The 21333-nt window shown below is 40.6% G+C and overlaps 1 protein-coding gene across 4 annotated transcripts in view; it reads left to right on the plus strand.

The window, feature by feature from the left end:
• fras1 (Fraser extracellular matrix complex subunit 1) overlaps positions 1-21333 on the plus strand; it is a 242070-nt gene that overhangs the window by 103010 nt on the left and 117727 nt on the right. For all 4 annotated transcript variants that reach the window (XM_061766875.1, XM_061766873.1, XM_061766872.1 and 1 more), the window contains 4 exons: positions 13591-13734; positions 17971-18111; positions 19451-19591; positions 19667-19840. In XM_061766875.1, the coding sequence (XP_061622859.1) occupies positions 13591-13734; positions 17971-18111; positions 19451-19591; positions 19667-19840 (600 nt within the window). The remainder of the gene's footprint in view (positions 1-13590; positions 13735-17970; positions 18112-19450; positions 19592-19666; positions 19841-21333) is intronic.

The following is a 21333-nucleotide window of genomic DNA, read 5'->3' on the forward strand; positions in this document are numbered from 1 at the left end:
GGGTTCTTCGGCAGAAAGAGAAGAGGAAAACACAGAGCCTAGAACTGAATGTGGGGACTTTGAATGTTGGGACTATGACAGGAAAATCTCGGGAGTTGGTTGACATGATGATTAGGAGAAAGGTTGATATATTGTGTGTCCAGGAGACCAGGTGGAAAGGCAGTAAGGCTAGAAGTTTAGGGGCAGGGTTTAAATTATTTTACCATGGTGTAGATGGGAAGAGAAATGGAGTCGGGGTGATTTTAAAAGAAGAGTTGGCTAAGAATGTCTTGGAGGTGAAAACATTATCAGATCGAGTGATGAGGCTGAAATTTGAAATTGAGGGTGTTATGTGTAATGTGATTAGTGGCTATGCCCCACAGGTAGGATGTGACCTAGAGGTGAAAGAGAAATTCTGGAAGGACCTAGATGATGTAGTTCTGAGCATCCCAGACAGAGAGAGAGTCGTAATTGGTGCAGATTGTAATGGACATGTTGGTGAAGGTAATTGGGGTGATGAAGAAGTGATGGGTAAGTACGGCATCCAGGAAAGGAACTTGGAGGGACAGATGGTGGTAGACTTTGCAACAAGGATTCAAATGGCTGTAGTGAACACTTTTTTCCAGAAGAGGCATGAACATAGGGTGACCTACAAGAGCGGCGGTAGAAGCACACAGGTGGATTACATCTTGTGCAGACGATGTAATCTGAAGGAGGTTACCAACTGTAAGGTAGTGGTAGGGGAGAGTGTGGCTAGACAGCATAGGATGGTGGTGTGTAAGATGACTCTGGTGGTGGGGAGGAAAATTAGGAAGACAAAGGCAGAGAAGAGAACCATGTGGTGGAAGCTGAGACAGGACGAGTGTTGTGCAGCTTTTCGGGAAGAGGTGATACAGGCTCTCGGTGGATGGGAAGAGCTTCCAGAAGACTGGACCACTGCAGCCAAGGTGATCAGAGAAGCAGGCAGGAGAGTACTTGGTGTATCTTCTGGCAGGAAAGGAGAGAAGGAGACTTGGTGGTGGAACCTCACAGTACAGGAAATCATACAAGGAAAACGGTTAGCTAAGAAGAAGTGGGACACTGAGAGGACCGAGGAGAGGCGAAAGGAATACATTGAGATGCGACACAGGGCAAAGGTAGAGGTGGCAAAGGCAAAACAAGAGGCATATGATGACATGTATGGCAGGTTGGACACTAAAGAAGGAGAAAAGGATCTATACAGGCTGGCCAGACAGAGGGATAGAGATGGGAAGGATGTGCAGCAGGTTAGGGTGATTAAGGATAGAGATGGAAATATGTTGACTGGTGCCAGCAGTGTGCTAGGTAGATGGAAAGAATACTTCGAGGAGTTGATGAATGAGGAAAATGAGAGAGAAGGGAGAGTAGAAGAGGCAAGTGTGGTGGACCAGGAAGTGGCAATGATTAGTAAGGGGGAAGTTAGAAAGGCATTAAAGAGAATGAAAAATGGAAAGGCAGTTGGTCCTGATGACATTCCTGTGGAGGTATGGAAGCATCTAGGAGAGGTGGCTGTGGAGTTTTTGACCAGCTTGTTCAATAGAATTCTAGTGCGTGAGAAGATGCCTGAGGAATGGAGGAAAAGTGTACTGGTGCCCATTTTTAAGAACAAAGGTGATGTGCAGAGCTGTGGCAACTATAGAGGAATAAAGTTGATGAGCCACACAATGAAGTTATGGGAAAGAGTAGTGGAGGCTAGACTCAGGACAGAAGTGAGTATTTGCGAGCAACAGTATGGTTTCATGCCTAGAAAGAGTACCACAGATGCATTATTTGCCTTGAGGATGTTGATGGAAAAGTACAGAGAAGGTCAGAAGGAGCTACATTGTGTCTTTGTAGATCTAGAGAAAGCCTATGACAGAGTACCCAGAGAGGAACTGTGGTACTGCATGCGGAAGTCTGGAGTGGCAGAGAAGTATGTTAGAATAATACAGGACATGTACGAGGGCAGCAGAACAGCGGTGAGGTGTGCTGTCGGTGTGACAGAAGAATTTAAGGTGGACGTGGGACTGCATCAGGGATCAGCCCTGAGCCCCTTCCTTTTTGCAGTGGTGATGGATAGGCTGACAGATGAGGTTAGACTGGAATCCCCGTGGACCATGATGTTTGCAGATGACATTGTGATCTGCAGTGAAAGCAGGGAGCAGCTGGAGGAACAGTTAGAAAGATGGAGGCATGCACTGGAAAGAAGAGGAATGAAGATTAGCCGAAGTAAAACAGAATATATGTGCATGAATGAGAGGGGTGGTGGGGGAAAAATGAGGCTACAGGGAGAAGAGATGGCAAGGGTAGAGGACTTTAAATACTTGGGGTCAACCGTCCAGAGCAATGGTGAGTGTGGTCAGGAAGTGAAGAAACGGGTCCATGCAGGTTGGAACGGGTGGAGGAAGGTGTCAGGTGTGTTATGTGACAGAAGAGTCTCTGCTAGGATGAAGGGCAAAGTTTATAAAACAGTGGTGAGGCCAGCCATGATGTACGGATTAGAGACAGTGGCACTGAAGAGAAAACAGGAAGCAGAGCTGGAGGTGGCGGAAATGAAGATGTTGAGGTTCGCTCTCGGAGTGACCAGGTTGGATAAAATTAGAAATGAGCTCATCAGAGGGACAGCCAAGGTTCGATGTTTTGGAGACAAAGTTAGAGAGAGCAGACTTCAATGGTTTGGACACGTCCAGAGGAGAGAGAGTGAGTATATTGGTAGAAGGATGATGAGGATGGAGCTGCCAGGCAAGAGAGCTAGAGGAAGACCAAAGAGAAGGTTGATGGATGTCGTGAGGGAAGACATGTTGGCAGTTGGTGTTCGAGAGGAGGATGCAGGAGATAGGCTCTCATGGAAAAGGATGACGCGCTGTGGCGACCCCTAACGGGACAAGCCGAAAGGAAAAGAAGAAGAAGAGGGGTGGTGGGGGACGAGTGAGGCTACAGGGAGAAGAGATAGCAAGGGTGGAGGACTTTAAATACTTGGGGTCAACCGTCCAGAGCAATGGTGAGTGTGGTCAGGAAGTGAAGAAACGGGTCCAACCAGGTTGGAACGGGTGGAGGAAGGTGTCAGGTGTGTTATGTGACAGAAGAGTCTCTGCTTGGATGAAGGGCAAAGTTTATAAAACAGTGGTGAGGCCAGCCATGATGTACGGATTAGAGACAGTGGCACTGAAGAGACAACAGGAAGCAGAGCTGGAGGTGGCGGAAATGAAGATATTGAGGTTCACTCTGGGAGTGACCAGGTTGGATCAAATTAGAAATGAGCTCATCAGATGAGCTTTTTTTTTTTTCATTTTCATTAACTTTGTGAGCTTTAATGCTGACTTTCAATTTTAGTGAGCATTAACATAGACACAATGGCATTAGGTTCAAATATTGACTCTAAATTTCAGTGAGCGTTAATGCTGACTTCTACGATTTAAGTGAGGCATAATGTTGACTCTTTCAATGTAAGCCATCTTTAATATGGAGTCTTTCCAGTTTCAGTGAGATTTAATCTGGACTCCTTCAATTTTTGGGGAGCTTTAATGCTGACTTTTTTCAATTTCAGTGAGCTTTCTTTCAAGTTTGTTAACTTTAACACAAACTGTTTGGATTTCGGTGAGCTTTCATGCATACTCATTCCAATTTCAGTTGGAATGAGTTCAGAGTTTTACTGCATTTTTCTGCAGTTTTAGTTATTGTGGACGCCCTCAATTTCAGAGGGCTTTAATGCAGACGGTTTCTGTTTCACTATGTTGTACTCGTCTTTTTCAATATTTTCCTGAGCTTTAATGTGGACTTTTTAAATTTCAAAGTGGACTCTTTCAATGTCAGTGAGCTTTCATGCAGACTCTTTCCAGTTTCAGTGATCTTAAATTCCAAATCTTTCCCAGTCCAGCTGCAGTGATCTTTGACACAGTCACATTAAACCTCACTGAAATTAAGAGTCTGAAGTAAAGCTCACTGAAATGAAAATAATCGGCATTCATTTTGATTAACTTTAATGTGGACTGTTTCAGTTTCAGTGAGCTTTCTTTCAATTTTGTGAGCGTTAATGTGAATCGTTTCAAATTTTAGTGAGCTTTAATGTGGACTTTCATTCTTGGAATTTCAGTGAGCTTTTTAATGGGGAGTGTCTCCATTGAGGAGAGTTTTACAGGGTTGCCACTGGGTCATGAAACCTCTTAGCCAATGTGGCTAAACTGTATAGAAATCTCCGAGCTACACTTGCATAAATACGTGTGTTTATGTGGCTAAACCTTTAGCCACACTTAGCCAGTCCTCGTCACTGGGAAACCAAAAAGCTTGTAACGATGTGGGCCCAATCAAAACTGCCGAGTCATCAATCAGGACTAGGGCTGAACGATTTGGGAAAATAATTGTGTAATTGCGAGGATGTTCTGTTTTTTTTTTTTTTTTTTTTAATATTACAATTTTGGTTTAGCATGCAATTTTTGGGGTAAGTTTATCTTCACCATGATTCACTAAACACAAGAAATAAATAATAGTATGACCAACACGGGCGACTGGTTAGAGCGTCAGCCTCACAGTTCTGAGGACCCGGGTTTAATCCCCGGCCCTGCCTGTGTGGAGTTTGCATGTTCTCCCCGTGCTTGCGTGGGTTTTCTCCGGGCACTCCGGTTTCCTCCCACATCCCAAAAACATGCATTAATTGGAGACTCTAAAATTGCCCGTAGGTGTGACTGGGAGTGTGAATGGTTGTTTGTTTGTATGTGCCCTGCGATTGGCTGGCAACCAGTTCAGGGTGTACCCCGCCTCCTGCCCGATGACAGCTGGGATAGGCTCCAGCACGTCCGCGACCCTTGTGAGGAGAAGCGGCTCAGAAAATGGATGGATGGATGACCAACACGACATTGGATACAGCCAACAAATAAACAACTCTTTCCTGTTGGCCAGCCCTAAATGTTATGATGAATTGATATGATTAACAAATCTTTATGTTCCTATTGAATTTTAAAAAGAAAAACCTTGTATCAAATTGACATTGATTTAACTTCATGCCTTGTAAAAATGTAATACTGTATAATGATGCTCTCGCCAGTAGCAGTGCTGTCAGCCGAGTATGGAGATGAAGGAAAAACCTTTCATCACCAAGATGTGATAATAAAATGGTCAACTATTTTAATTGTTGATTGATGTTCTTATTCATTACAGTCAAAGTGTTGAGATGATTCACTTATTTAATAATTCTCAAGAAGGATCTTAAGGACTTTATCTAGCTCAGGAAATTGGAGAATTTTCTCAAATTCAAACTTTTTGTTGAAGATGTGAATATTCTAAATCTTTGGTGGTAAATATTAGTAGGCTCACTTCAACTGTCAGACAATTGTAACATATTTCAAAAGCAGGAGAACAGGGTCTAAATTACATAACTTGCCTTTTGTCAGAATTTAACTAAAGTGAAGTGAACTTATTGCAGGACACATTGACCATCAACATTTCAAACGTACGTTGCGGTAATGTGCTTTAATTGGGCGCCAATCGGCATCGGGTCTTATCTTCCCCACCCCGTGAGCCTGTCTGCTTAGTGAGGAGCGGCATTCGGTGACGAATTGAAACAGTTTACAAAGCGGGGGGAACTAAACCACTAACAGCATTGATACACAGCAGAATGAGAGCGCTCATCTTAACTTTTATCAGGATGGACTTTTGAAGTGGGCGATTTTGATTCAGCAGTGTGGCTAATGTAGGCAATATTCACTTCGCCACACATCCTGTTTCAATTAGCCATTGGTGAGGTGGCGAATGGTCAGCGTGAATACTGGTTTTATGATCTTGTCTTGTCATGTGAGTGTGAGAGAAAGCTCCTGGAAAGGTTCCCAGCAGATTGCAGTTTATCTTGTCACTGGAGCAGGGCCACCCAGAAAAAAATGACTTTCTCATTTAGAAGGCCCCCCATGGTGCTTTTGTCTTGCTTTACCTCTGGCTCACACTTTACTGCTGCTGCATGTAAACAATGTTGGCATGTTAATGGCACTGAGGAGGTGTGGCCTGAGAGACGCTTTTGTTCTTTGGACAAGTGCTTTATTCATGTCCCCCTGGCCAGGTATACCAGTAACACATTTGGTGTCATTTTGACTGGAGTTTACCCAGCAACAGCATTTAGGAGCCTGGAACAGAAATACTGCACATATACCCCATAGTAAAATAAACAGGAGTAACATATAAATTGGCAGGCATATCTGTTGTAGGTAGACCCACAAAAAGTCTCAAGAAGCTATATTGTGATATGAACAATAAGTCTGCCATTTAGATTTAAAGTAGCTATTTGGATATATTTTTGCCATTTCCAGGGGTCCTTCAATGACACTGTTCTCCTAGAAAGTGTGTGAAAATTCAGCACCCAAAGTTGGTTTTACTTAGCAACTTGAAATTTGGTAAACATGTCTATCAGGCGTAGACCGGTGAAAATGCCTCCAAAACCAGAAAAGACGTAGGAAGTCTGCCATTTTAGTTTGAAACTAAGTCGAGTCATTTTATCCATTTCCATCAGCCATTGGACCTACGAAGATAATTGCCTCCTAGACAAATTTTGAAAAGTCAACCCCAAAGCCAGTTTTACTGAGCAACATGAAATTTTGTAGCCATGGCTATTATCAGTAGACCCACCAAAAAGGTTATATTCAAGACAGTCGTCCCCTATAAAAATTCAGTCTCCTCCGAAGTTTGTTTCAATTGGCAACATAGAATTTGGTAGGGATCTTGGTAGGTGTGTCATGAGTAGCCTAGACCAGTGGTGGGCAAACTACGCCCCCGTGGGCCAAATCCGGCCCAGCAGGTTGTGCTGTAATGCTCAGTGGTTCCACTAAGTTGTCCTGTAATGTCCAGTGGTTCCACCGAGTAGCGCAGTAGGTACAGTGATACATTAAGTTGACTTTGGTTGTTCTGTTTTTACTCTGCAACGGCTTTTAACCCTTCTTCAACCATGAGTGGACCAAACAAAAGAAAAGTTGACAGTGATTGCTGAGCAGTGTTTCCGGTAACACGTTACTCCCAAATTCCACCATTTTGGGAAACGAGTAAAGTAATGCATTACTTTCCCCAGGAGAGTAACCAGACTGCAGTTACTTTTGAGTCTTTAATGTTCCTTAGCAAGTTGTGATTTGGTGCTGATGACTCGAAAGCTCACGCTCCAGCCAATGATTGGCGTTTGATTGCTCACGAAGACTGCTGATTCCTAAATAAGGGAAAAAAGGGATTGGGATGTGATTGTTGAGTCTACAATGCACAGTGACGGTGCAATACCATAAAAGTGCAAAGAAATGCACAATTTCAGTATTGCCACACTATTTTTGATATTTTCCTTTGTAAAAAGTGAATTTGATTGTTGTTACTTTTTTATTTACACAAATAACACAGTTTTACTGGTGTGTTAAGTGCGCAATGCATTGCGGGTCATACCCAAGTGCGTGGTCATAAATCGGTCATGGAGGTTAAGGACTGTCTCACTGAAGGACTTACAATACTTATAAATAATATTTACAATGAAAAGTGAGAAATTTCAACTCCATTGTAGTCTGGACTGCGAGTTAGTTTAACGCGTTGCACGGCTCAGCAAAACACCTTTATCTGACAAACTGTCATCCAAGATTCAGTCACACAAGACCCTGAAACAGCGCCACGGGAGCTGCAGATGGAACTGATTGATCTCCAATGTGATACTGTCTTAAAAGAGACATTCAACACTCAAACTGGATGAGTTTTATGCTTCATTAAGCGCAGACAGATTTCCAAAAATCCGGAAGATGGCACAGAGGATGCTGGTGATGTTTGGCTCCACATTTATGTGTGAACAGATGTTTGTGAGATGAACACATCCTCCATATCCCAGCTGAGTGATGAACACCTCAGATGTGTTCTGAGAAGTGCCACAACAAAACTAACACCAGACTTTGATGCACTGGCAAAAAAAGTGATCAACAAAACAACACTGTTCCCATTAAAAGTAAATCTAAGTATTAACACTACATGCCTTTTTTTTGGCGTGTGTTTATTTTTTATATGTAAGCATCTGGTTCAGGCTTGGCCCATCTGTCAAATTTTATAAGTCAATGTGGCCCCTGAGCCAAAACGTTTGCCCACCCCTGGCCTAGACCCACAAAAAAGTCTCAAGAACCCATGCCTGAAAAGACACACAAAGTCTGTTATTTTGAGTTTGAAGCACACATTTTGGGCTAATTTTGAACATTTCAAGGAGATCTTCAAAAGCAAACTCATAAGACTTTCAAAAAATTCAGCCCTTGAAATCCATTTGACGTAGCAATGTTAAATTTGGTAGGGATATCTATCATGTGTAGACCCACAAAAAAGTGTCAAGAAGCCATGGCCATAAAGACACAAAGTCTTCCATTTTGAGTTTGAAGTGCACATTTAAGGCTAATTTTGAACATTTCACGGCAAACGGCTTATAGAGTATTTAAAAATCCAGCCCCTGAAGCCCATTTCACTTAGCAACATGAAATTTTGTAGTGATTTCTATCATGAGTAGAACAACAACAAAAAGTGTCAAGAAGCCATGCCCAAAAACACAGAAAGTCTGCTATTTTTGTTTGAAACATCTATTTGAGGCTCATTTCGACCATTTCCAATGGCTCTTCAAAGGCAAATTTCTCACAGTTTTTGAAAATTCAGCCCCCTGCTGTTGGACTTTAGAATATGAAATTAAGCCTGTGTATCATGAGTAGACTCATAAAAAATTCTCAAGAAGCCATGCCTCAAAAGACACAGTAAGTAGAGCTGCACAATTAATCGAATTTTAATCGTGGTCACGATTTTGGCTGCCACGATTAAATTAACCTGATCGTTCGTCTGCATACCTAATGAAGCACTTTCTCGACAAGAAGTCTGCCAACCAACAGGGGGCGAAGGCATGGTTAAGGTTTTTGTCCAGCGGCCGAAATAACAAGCGAGCGCACCCTGCAGTGAGAACCTAAAGTGACTTAGTGACTCATGTCGAGAGAAGATAGTACAGCAAAAATTGGACATGAGGCACATCATGGTGAGGATGAGGAGCTAGTGCCTCAAAAGGATCAACATTTGTTGTCTGGACTTTGTGATTGCACTCTGTAATAGCATATGTATTCAGTTAGTCATTTGTACATTTTAAATTCCTGGGTCAATTTTATTTATTTTTTAAATGATTAATCATTTATTCTTTTCATCTTGCACTGAAAACCGTTTACGTACTGTCTGTTGAAAAGTGCAGTACAGATACAGATGTTTTCCCTAACGTAATCAATAATTGTGATTAGAATATCGATCAAAATAATCGGGATTATCATTCTGGCCCAAATTGTGCAGCAATAACAGAAAGTCTGTCATTTTGATTTGAAACAGCCATTTTCGGATCATTTCACCCTTTTCCCGGCGTCCTTCAAAGACAAACTACTCCTAGAGAGTTCAACCAAATTTAAACCACTGTTAATCGACAAATGGAATTGTGAAGAATAGAATTTTCCTCAATGCATGTAGACGGAGCATGGCGGTTCATTGATTCTAATGATTTTTTTGCCTCATCTCCTGACATGACTAACCGACTGTACTATGCTGGTGGTAACACATGTAAGTAACACAAGTGAGAAGGAAGCAAGCCCTAGATGACACACATTTAAGTTAAATAGGTTTTAAAAAAGTCACATAGGTGGAACATATAAAACGTATTCAGACTTGTAAACCAGCGTGTGATGCCCAGAAAGACGCAAAAGTAGCACATAAAAACTCTGCAGTGATTTCCTTCAAAGGAAGAACCACCTCTTTGATAGTTTTGTTTTGGGGACGTGATGATATGAAGGTTTTGACATTTATGTCAGGATTCCATAAATGAGAACAGGACTGTATCAACTACTTTGCTGTTTCTGGTAATGACAGTTACAATAACTGGACGCCTCGTTTGCCTTTTACTTCAACATCAAAAACAAGCTTTTTTTCTCGCTGATACAAGTTGTATTCATTTTAAAAGCAGTAATTTTATTTTATTTGCAAAGAAGTCAGACAATTTGACATGGAGAAATGCAGCATCTCGAAGGTTTGGGCAAGAGGGGGATTCAAACAGAGGATAGGATTCCAGAGGCAATTGCCAACAGTCAGTTTTACACCTCTGTACCTTTCGCTGTTGTTTTTTTCGGTATTGGAGTCACTCTTGAATAATTTACTTAGGCGCAAGTGTTACGATTAACTATTGAGGGCACAGGAATACACTGGAACAAGTTATGCTCACAAATATTCCATTATACGAGTCAATTCCATTTCCTGTTCTATGATTACCATCAAACTTCATCACTGATACCTTACTCGTTTGTGATTCTAACCCCAAAAAGCCAAAGAAAAAGCAAATCACACTTTTAGTTGTCTTTTATGTTATGGCCCATCACACACAGAAATCTCAAAAAAGCAAAGTAAAATTAAAATACACCTGTACATTTTAGTGACTTTGCTTTTTTGTTTTGTTTAGATTGCATCAATTAAAACCAGTGATTCACGAAAACAAACTCCATTATTAATATTATTGTGGTTTGATACTGATCCTCTTTGTCAAGCTGCTTTGTCTGCGCTCGCTTTAATAGCTCAAGCTTTGATCTTATTACGAGAGATTCAGCTTTGGTGGGTGGACTAATAGTGGTCAGTGGTTGGTTGTGGTGGTAGAGGTCTAATCGCATGTCCTTGCCTCATCCGGGATTATTTGGCGGAGGGGCTTTGGGCCTACTCAGATTAAACATGCTGATAACGTTTTGAATTCCAGCTGCACAGGAAAAATAAATTGCTTTCTCTGCAAAGGGGCGAGGTAAAGGACGCGTAATCCCCCCTTGTGGGCTGCAGTCGACGTCCGATAGGGAGTGTATACGCACACTGAGTCATAAATAATACATTGTAATATTATATTAAAACTCACAGGAACCTCGTGCTCATGGTTTTCATGCACTCATCACATTTGACACTGTGCTTTTCTCGTGGTATATGGCGTTGGCAAAAAAGTTTTAACAGTTTAGTGTTTATCTGTTTAGGGTAACTGGTATGAATTTAGGCTCATCTGAGTGAATTCCTGTGGAAAGGTTTGTCAAAGTACAAGCCCTGGAATAAGTGCAAAATGCCAACTCCAAAGCAAAATGGCCAACTTCTTGTGAGGACATCATGAGACGAGCGCATTATGAGATGGGAATATGAAGTGCTATATACTGTATATTTACATATCTCACAGTGCGTCTGTGTATGTGAAGGCGCACTGAGGAAATGAGGATGAGAAGAAGAGTATAGCCACAGAGGAAGATTAAAAATTGAAGACAAATGAAAAGAGCCCGAAGCGAAAAGAAAGTGAGACCTTGGCATGCACAGCCAAGAGAAATCATGTCGATGACGAGAGAGAGCCATGCTGGGAGGCTCAGAGAGCGATGAGAATAATGTGGGATGAGAGAGAAGAGAATATCATCAGAAGAGAGCGTTGTGAACTTCAATGAACGCATCAGTGCTTCATGGGAGTAGCATGAGAAGAGAATGCCATGAGAATATCATGGGATGAGAATTCTATGAGTGTACGGTTAAGAACATTGAAATGATTTAGATGTAATTACTGGACGTGCATCACGAGAAGACGTGATTATGACAAAATACCAACATGCAAAGACATGATGATGAGAAAAATATACAAGACATGATTACAAGAAAAGAGCATCACAAGAAGACATGATTATCGTGAGAAGACAGTTTTTTGTTCTTTTTCAGAAAAGAGCATAGGGCTACGAGAAAAGAGTGTCATGACAACACATGAGCATGAGAAAAGAAAACCACGAGAAGACATTATGCGAAAAGGCCATCATGACAGAATATGATCCTGACAAAAGTGTATCATGAGAAAAACGAGAGGGGTGCCCTTTGAGAAAATAAGCAGAGAATCGTGAGAGTAACATGTTGTAACGGGCCCTGTACATGACTCAAAATGTGGTTATGCTTGTTAATAATGCAGAAAAAAAACATACTCAAGCATATCATTAATTAAACGTGGCATATAGATGTATGTTGAATTAATTCAAGATGGCTTTGGGAGCAAGATGAGGAAAAGTTGAATCTCCTCGTCTTCATCACTAATTCATCCCTTGGAGTGTCTTTGAAGCCAACCTGCTCGGGACAAAAGTGAGCTCATCCAAAACAAACAGCCTCACTTCTATCAGGCTTACTCACGTAAACGGTCGCATACTCTCATACTTGCTGCTTTTAAACACGCCTCCGCTTCCTCCTGAGTTTCTTTTCGGATTTGAATATTCCCGCTGTTGGGCCGAAAGGTTGCTCAACGAGCAACTGGACATCCGGCACACAGCTCAGATTTTATTAATCCTGCCTTGATTGATTAATCCTCTGTGACTGATTGATTGATCGGACTGAGAAACACGCCAACAGATCATTGGAAACACTCACAAATACGCTTAATGGAGACGTGTTTCTTCTAGGTCTTCTCATGTTGCTCTTTTCTCAGAATGTCTTCTCATGATGCTTGTTTTTATTTGATTTATTTTCAATTGAAATAGAAATAGTATATGAAAATACATTTCTTGGAGTAGTAATTGATGGAAAACTATGCTGGGAGTCTCACATAGAAAATGTCAAAAGAAAAATGTCAAAAACCATCAGGATTCTCGACAAAATCAAGGATGTCCTAAATAAGAAATCATTATACACATGGTTTTCTCCTCTCATGATATCACCACAATGTTGTCCTTTCATGATATTCTCATGGTGTTGTAATGATGTCTCCTTGCTACTGCCAGCCCTGACCTATGGTATGGAGATGTTGGGGTAACAGCTACAAAACAAATACTCACTCTGTTTTCAAGCTACATACAAAAAAAAGATATACGAATTATTAATCAATGAAATTATATAAGGTGAACAAATCCACTATTTATCAAATGAAATCCTCACAAAGTCTAGTTCAATTCAAAACAGCACAAATAATGTAAAAAGTACACAATAATCTAGTTCTCCACAGTACTCGGAAGTGGTTTGAAATCAGAGAGAGTTGTTATAAGTCTAAGTCTAGGGGTTGTGATGGCTACAAAAAAAAAAAGACAGGAACAAATATGAAGCAAAGTGTCTTTCTTCGAGGTGTAAACTAGGACTATGGAACAATTATTAAACTGAACCGAAAAGGTGTGAATCACTGGCTGTGTTCAATAAGAGGAAAATAAAATGATATAAATCAGATTTCAAATTTGTCATTATCATGTCTTCTCATGCTCTTTTGTCATAATCATGTTTTCACATGTTGCTTTTTAATCATGATTATGATGGTGTTTTCTCATGATCACATCTTTTCATGTTGCTCTTTTCTCAAAATCATTTCTTCTCATCATACTCCCATTTTATAATCATGTCTTCTCTTGTTATTACAATACTTTTTCTCACCATCGTGTCTTTTCATGCCTTCTAATGATGCTCCTTTTCTCATTCTCATATTTCATGCATGAGACTCTCGTCTTATAATACCTTGTTTTCAGGATCCTACAATAATTATGTAAAGCCTACTTAACAAATGTCCACTTAACTTTCCGGAGCTGAAGGGCCTGCCCACAAAGCGTTCTATTGAGTAAATGTCAAGTAACTACTGATTACATTTTTTTCCATCAGGTTGTTCCGAGTCGTGTTCCGAGTGCGCCGGTCCAAGCCCACGGGAGTGCACGTCGTGTACGGACCCGGCCGCCCTGCTCAAAGACGGCGAGTGCGTTCCCGACTGCGGCGACGCGTTCTACAGTCAAGATGGCGTCTGTCACGGTAAATGACACTCACGTCATCGTCTGCACGCCAGCTACTGCCTGCTAATGGACGCTAACATGTGGCTATTGAAAGACGGCGACAGGAAGTTGATATCATGACTGTGATTCACAGCTTTCAAAATGTTTACCAGGAATTAGATTCTCCGAGTATGATTGAAGACAAAACAACAGTTAGTGTTTTACCTCCAGCAATGAGTTTTTATTTGAATTGTTTATTGGTTTGTTTGTGTTTGTTGGTAACTTACTAACTACAGCTTTTCATGTCAACTTCTGTTTAACCTCTGGTGAGATTCCACTCATTCATAATCCCATAACAAGTTATTTAGTAGAAAGAAATCATGACAGCATGACAGTATGAGCCAAAACAACAAAATTAAATCATATGATCCATTAATAATTTTAAATTTAATGTAATAAATAGTGCAAAAATACAAGGTATTTTAGAAAATAATAATAATGTAGTAAAGATATTAAAATTGCATACGTATAAAACGTATTTTATATTATTTTTTACTATCCATCCACCCATCCATTTTCAACACCGCTTATCCTGGTTAGGGTCACCAGAGCCTATCGCAGCTAACTTTGGGCAAAACACAGACTACACCCTGAACTGGTCGCCAGTATATAATACTAAATACACCAGTCTGTAAATACATATTAGAGTGCAGTTATGTGTTAGTTAGTGGCTGTGTGAATCGTTGTTCGAATGACGAGCAGACTTTTAAACAAACGAGGCGTTGCAAAGTGCTGGGTAGAAAGCAGCCAGCCTGAGCAAATATTTAGTCTTTTTAAAAAGGCTTCATTGTTAGTGGCGAAGTGAAGGCGCGAAAGATGGTTGGCGTCCCCGCGGAACCGACATCACAAAAAAATCAAATAAACGATGACATCAGCGCTCCTCAAAGATGCCAAAACAAACATGAAAAGAAAACACAAGCATTAGCTGGAAATCTTTGCGGTGCTAATGAGGAGGTGAAATATCAATATGGATGCTTTTTATGTTGGAGGATTAGGTTCCCTCAAGGGGACTCGCTGGAAGATGCTGGTTAAAGAAGTCTTCGGTATCTTACGCATTGATTGCAGTCAGTTGGAGGTGTGGTTAGTTAGTGAATTGGTAATTTAGGTAGGTAGTCAATTAGTTAGTCTGTTCGTCAGTTTGGCTGTCATTAAGTCAGTCAGTCACAGTGGTTAGTCAGTCAATTTGTATGTTAGGTAGTTTGTCAAACGGTCAGCTAATTGGTTAGTTAGTCAGTAAGTTTGGTTTCGTAGTCAATTAGTTAAATACTCTATCAGTCCATTCGTGAGTCTGTTAATGAGTCAGTCCGTCAGTCAGTCAGTTGATAAATTAGGAAGTTGGTCAATGAGTCATTTAGTTACTTAGTAAGTCCATCTATTATTCAGTCAGCCAGTCTGAAGTTGTTAAGTTAGTCAGCAGTTAGTGAGTTGGTAATTCCGGTATTTAGATATTCATTTAAAAAGTAAGATAGTTTTTCAATCAGTCTGTCAGTCAGTTAGTTATTTATAGTAAGTTAGGTTATTCAGTAGCCAATCAGTTGTTAGGTTCCAGCAGGTATTTATTCAGTTGACAATTTAGGCAGTCAGTCAGTTAGTAAATTAGGAAGTTGGTTAGTCAGTCACTTAGTTACTTAGTCATTTAGTCAGTCAATTAGATTGTCAATTGGTAATGTGGTTGTTAGTTTGTCACTTGGTAAGTTACATTAGGTAGTTTGGTAGTCAGTTGAAAAGTTAGAACATTTTTCAATCTATTATTTAGTCAGATTTAGTAAGATACAGTAGCTATTCAGTTGAAATATCAGGTAGTTTTCAGTCAGTCAATCACTTCGTTAGTTTCTAAGTTAGGTAGCCAGATAATCGGGTGGTAAATTAGGCAGTTAGTCATTTGGTACAGTAGGTTACTGTAGGTAGTTAGTCAGTTGGCAAGTTAGGTAGTTAGTTGAAAAGGTAGGTTGTTTGTCAGTGAGTCAATCAGTCAGTCAGGTGGTCAATTGGTAAGTTAGGTAGCTGGCTAATCAGTAAGATTAGTCAGTCAGTTTGTAATTCAGGTAGTTAGTCAGTTGGTAAGTTACAGTAGATAGTTAGTGGAAATGTTTTTGAAGTAGTTGATCAATCAGATCAGTCACTCAGTTTAGTAAGTTAGTGAGTCGGTTGCTAAGTCATAGTAGCTCGTCAGTTGAAAAATTTAAAACAAAGTTTATCAGTCAATATAGCCTTTAGTCACCCAGTCAGTTATTTAGCAAGTTAGTCAGTTGTTAGCTATTTTTTCATGTTAGCTATGCAAATACGCAACATATTTCTGTGATATAATATTATATTTTAATACCGATTTAGTACATCTTGCATTGCAGTTAGTTCAGGGTGACTCCAGTAAAAGATGCTTGTTAAAGAAATCTTGAAAAGTGTTATGCTTTGCATTTAGAATGTCGCCCACTGTGAGTGTGTGTGCAAGAGCCCGTCCCAAAGGTCAGTGTCACTTGAGCGGTTGCTGCTAAAATGTCACAAGCTGCTGCCAGCTGAAGGACTCTTGACTCTTAACTTCTTGACTTGTTCGGAGGCCGCATCCACTTCATCTCTTATCATATTCAAACTTAGATTCCACGTTTATTTTCTCACCTTTTGCCCCTCAGTACAAATGACTTTTTCGACAGAAAATGCACTTTGGGGAAAACTGGCCATGGTGAACTTAGTCACAGGAAGGGTGAGTGAACGTGTGAATGATCCAATCAGTTTGCCGAAATATGAAAAATCAAAGATGTCGTTGAGATGAGCCAATATAGCCATGATGCCTTTGATCACAAAAAATCTACATAATGGATTTGCCTGAGATATGCTGTTGAGTTCTGATAGCAGTTAGTTAGTCAATCAGTCAGTCAGTTAGTCAGTCAGTGAGGGAGTTTGCCAGAAAATGCAAAAAGGAAATACTGTATATTATATGTACAAATTATTTCCCTGAGATGAGCTGAGGATTTTTAATTGCAGTTAGTCAGTTAGTCGGTTAATTTGCTGAAATATGCAAAATCCACATGAGCCTTTATGTTTTGATCTCAATTAAAAATCCACATAAAAATGTTTCCCCGAGATTAGCCATTATGTTTTGAACACAATTAGTTTGCCAGTCAATTACTCACCTACCGTAATGTTCAAAATCTCCATAAATTATTTCCTCAAATGAGCTGTTGGGTTTTGACCGCAGTTAGTTCGTTAGTAGATCAACCGGTCAGTCAGTTAGTTTGCCAAAATGTTCAAAGTCTATATAAATGATTTCCCTGAGATCAGCGCTGTTATGCTTTGATCACAGATGGTTGGTCGGAAAGTGCCAAAATATGCAAATTCTACAGAATTTCCCACAGATGAGGTGGTGCCTTTTCATCGTATTTTAAGTTAGTAAGTTATTTACTCAGTTCATTAGTCAGTTAGTTTACATAAATATGCAAAATCTAAATAACAGATTTCGTCGAGATGAGCTGTTGTGCTTTGATCACAGTCAATCATTCAGTTAGGTAGTTTGGCAAAACAATCAAAATCTTCTTTTAGTATTTCTCTGATATCAATCGATATTCTTTGATCACAGTTAGTTATAGTAGTCAGTCAGTCCGTCAGTTACTTATGCCTGGATCAGACAACAAGACAAATTTGTTCTTTCACGATTGTACTATGCCAGACTACTGCCATAAATCTAGCCGTATCTCGGTCAGACAGTGGCAACATTACACGACATGTATTCTGAAACCACCGTATCCCATCTTTTACGAGCACCTGCGCTTTATCCTGCGCTAATTTCAACAAATCACCTATCTATAATCCTGATGATGAATCAGGGAGCAGTTTTGACATGAACAAACACATTCTACAGTGTACTGTTTTTTTCCAGGGAGGACTATTCCTTCTTTTCGAGTTTCTGATTTGCCAGAGTGACCTTCAGCTTGAATTAACTGCTTTGTTTTTTAGTTGCCTTCTAGTCTAAATTGAGAAGGAAGGGAACTGTCTGCATGCAGATAAATTACTCATATTCCTAATGTATGACTCGTATTCCTAATGGACTTTAACTTTCAGCGCTTATCCATTTGGGGCTACCTACGGCATGTATCACTTTTCCAATTACCCTCAGCAAAAATGAGCGATCACTCCGCTGAAATTACTGCCTCACATCAGGCGGAGGCAGATAAAGGTCTTTGCGTTTAACGTGCGTCTTTGATGTCTTTGATGACTTTGGCAGCTTGCCATTCGTCCTGCGCCTCCTGCTTCCCCGACAAGCCCGACTGCGCAACCTGTCCGCCGGGCAGCGCGTTGCATCGTGGGAAATGCATGTCGGCTTGTCCCGCTCAACACTACAGCGACCACGGCAGCAGATGCAGAGGTAACGCTTTGGACAAAAGTATTGGGTTGCTTGAGAGGGTTTTGTTTTTATTATATTTGGCTGAAATGAACTGTAAAAATTATAAGCTGGGTGACTATTTGTTTTGTTTTGTTTGTGGGTTTTTTAAACAATAGTTATAAAATCACCAGGTAGCGCAACTGACTCCAATTTTGGCATTCAAAACGTCTCAATATTTGCTTAATTAATACTAAAACATTTTTAAAAAATTGGGTTGATTCAATGAAAATAATAATAATCTGTTTCTATTTCTATTTACAGAAAAAAATATTTTAAGAAAACATTTTAAAAGTGGGCGACACGGTGAACGACTGGTTAGCATATCCGCCTCACAGTTCTGAGGACCGGGGTTCAAATCCCGGCCCCGCCTGTGTGGAGTTTGTATGTTCTCCCCGTGCCTGCGTGGGTTTACTCCGGGTACTCCGGTTTCCTCCCACATCCCAAAAACATGCGTGGTAGGTTGATTGAAGACTCTAAATTGCCCGTAGGTGTGAATGTGAGTGCGAATGGTTGTTTGTTTATATGTGCCCTGCGATTGGCTGGCGACCAGTTCAGGTTGTACCCTGCCTCTCGCCCGAAGATAGCTGAGATAGGCTCCAGCACGCCCGCGACCCTTGTGAGGATAAAGCGGTACAGAAAATGGATGGGAGGTTGTTTATATTTCAGTTTATTTAGTAAATTATTTGTATTTATAATAATAATATTCATCCATTTTCCATACCACTTATCCTCACTGGGGTCGCGGGCGTGCTGGAGCCTGTCCCAGCTGACTCTGGGCGAGAGGCGGGTTACACCCTGAACTGGTCGCCAGCCAATCGCAGGGCACATATTAACAAACAACCACGCAGGCACGGGGAGAACATGCAAACACACACATTTTTATCATAATGTATTTATTATTATTATTAATATTATTATTAAGTACTTAATTAATTGTATTGTAACTTTTATTATTTAATTATTTTATTGTAATTTACCATCATTATTATGTATTCAGTATTTAATTGTGATTAAAATTTTAGGAAATTGTTATCATTTATACTAATTATTCAATTGGTCGCCAAAAAAAGAAATTTTTTGTACGCACTCTCAGATGCCTGTCATATTAGCATGTATTTTATCTTTTTTATTTTTTAAATTAATACCTGTGAATGTGTGTGGGAATGGTTGTTTGTTTATATGTGCCCTGCGATTGACTGGCGACCAGTTCAGGGTCGCCCGTAGATAGCTGGGATAGGCTCCAGCACGCCTGCGACCCTTGTGAGGATAAAGCGGTACAGAAAATGGATGGATGGATAATATATTATCGATTTGCCTTCAGGCTGCCACAGCTCGTGTGCCTCATGCTGGGGTCCGTCGGCGTCTCACTGCACGTTGTGCGCACAGGACCTCCTCCTCCACCAGGGGCAGTGTGTGGAGGTGTGTGGCGAGGGCCTCTACCCGCACGCCCACACCTGTCACAGTAAGCATACACACAGTATACATATATTATTATGATAGTGTGTGATGTAATGTGCTGTACATTGCGCGCGAGCAGACTGTCACCCGTCGTGCCGCTGGTGCGTGGGCCCTCTGGCTTCAGACTGCCTGCGCTGCGTCAAAGCCGCTGAGGTCCTGGCCCTGCAGTCGCGTGACCTTCTGCCACCGCGTGGGGTCTGCGTGGCGGACTGTCCCGCCCGCACCTACGCCGACCACCAGCACATCTGCACAGGTAATGAACAAACACCCCAATGTCTGGACTAGAAGAAGTCAATGAGTCAGTCAGTTAATTCATCTGTTAGTTAGTCAGTCAGTCAATTTGTTACCCAGTCAATCATTTAGTCAGTAGTTAGCAGAAACATGCACAAACATTATCCTTGTGCTGAGGTGTTTTGTGCTCTGATCACTGTCCTCATTCATGAATTGCAAGAAAATTGTTTGAATTAAGTCTGGTGAGCTGCAACATGGTTTGTTTACTACCACGCAATGTGCCACCACTAATTGTTTTTGTAAAGGTAGGATACCTGGGTGTGCGTGTGTGTGTGTTTATGTGTGCGTGTGTGCATGTGTTTCTGCGTGCGTGGCTGTCTATGTGTGTTTGATTGGTAAAAGGGAATTGGGGTTGTTTGTGTGTAAAATCGTGTGTGATGGGCTCATTTTTAACGTAGTTTTATTTCCCTTTCTCTCTCACACACACACAGACGCACAACCACACACTCACACATCTCCTTGTTAAAGGCAGGGAAAAAAGTCAGTAGAGTGATGTCTTTTGTTTGTCCTCTCAGTGACAGTGTGAAATTGTATCCACTTAGCGGCCATCTCCATCTTTGAGGGTCATACAGCGTTCAGCAGCACACTTTTTGGCATTCGACGTTTTTTGCTTCTTTTTTTTTTTACACCCACTTTGACTCATTGATGTTTGTTTTGTGTCTCAGCCCAGAGGTGGTCCAAAATCAATAACAGTTTTAGAGGATTACAGTAGAGCCTTGTAAATTCAATGTTTTTGCCTTTGGTGCTCAAACATGTACATTGGGTTAATTGAACACTCGAAATTGTCTTTTATGTTTACGCAAACATGTAAGTTCGGTTTACCGAAGACTCAAAATTGTTTTTTAAGTTGACATAAACATGTATGTTAGGGTCACAGATTTTGATGGTTACAGAAAATCATACGTTGGGTTCAACAAAGACTAAAATGACCTTAAAACACATAAATAAGGTTCACAGAATAATCAAATGTCTTTGTTTATAAAAACACGTTGAGTTTGCCGAACTCAAAATTATTTTTGATATTTACGAAAACACTTAAGTTATGATCAGCAAAGACTCAAAAAGGTTTTTGCTATTTACAGAACATAAGTCTCTAAATTGTGTTTACGAAAACATGACAGTTTGATTGACCGAAGACACACTACTGCGCACTGGCTGCGGTTTTTGCTTGGATCATATCAAAATCCTGTTTTGGCCATTTTATTTCAGTGACAAAAGTCTTCCGGTCCGAAAACGAAAAATCCACTTCTGGGCCATTTTTGGCCGACAAGTTTCGGTGGTTGAAATGTCGGTGCGTCACTACCACTTGCCTTTGTATGTATGTTGTGTTTATAAAACATGTATGTTAGGTTCACAAAAAAAAAAAAGAATTTGTCTTTGATTTTTGTGAAAACACTTAAATTGGGTTCAGCGAGGACGAAATTGTCTTTGATGTTTATGACAATGTGTGTTAGG

Source organism: Phyllopteryx taeniolatus, chromosome 3 (genome assembly GCF_024500385.1).
Source record: "Phyllopteryx taeniolatus isolate TA_2022b chromosome 3, UOR_Ptae_1.2, whole genome shotgun sequence".
In the NCBI taxonomy this organism is placed as follows: domain Eukaryota; kingdom Metazoa; phylum Chordata; class Actinopteri; order Syngnathiformes; family Syngnathidae; genus Phyllopteryx; species Phyllopteryx taeniolatus.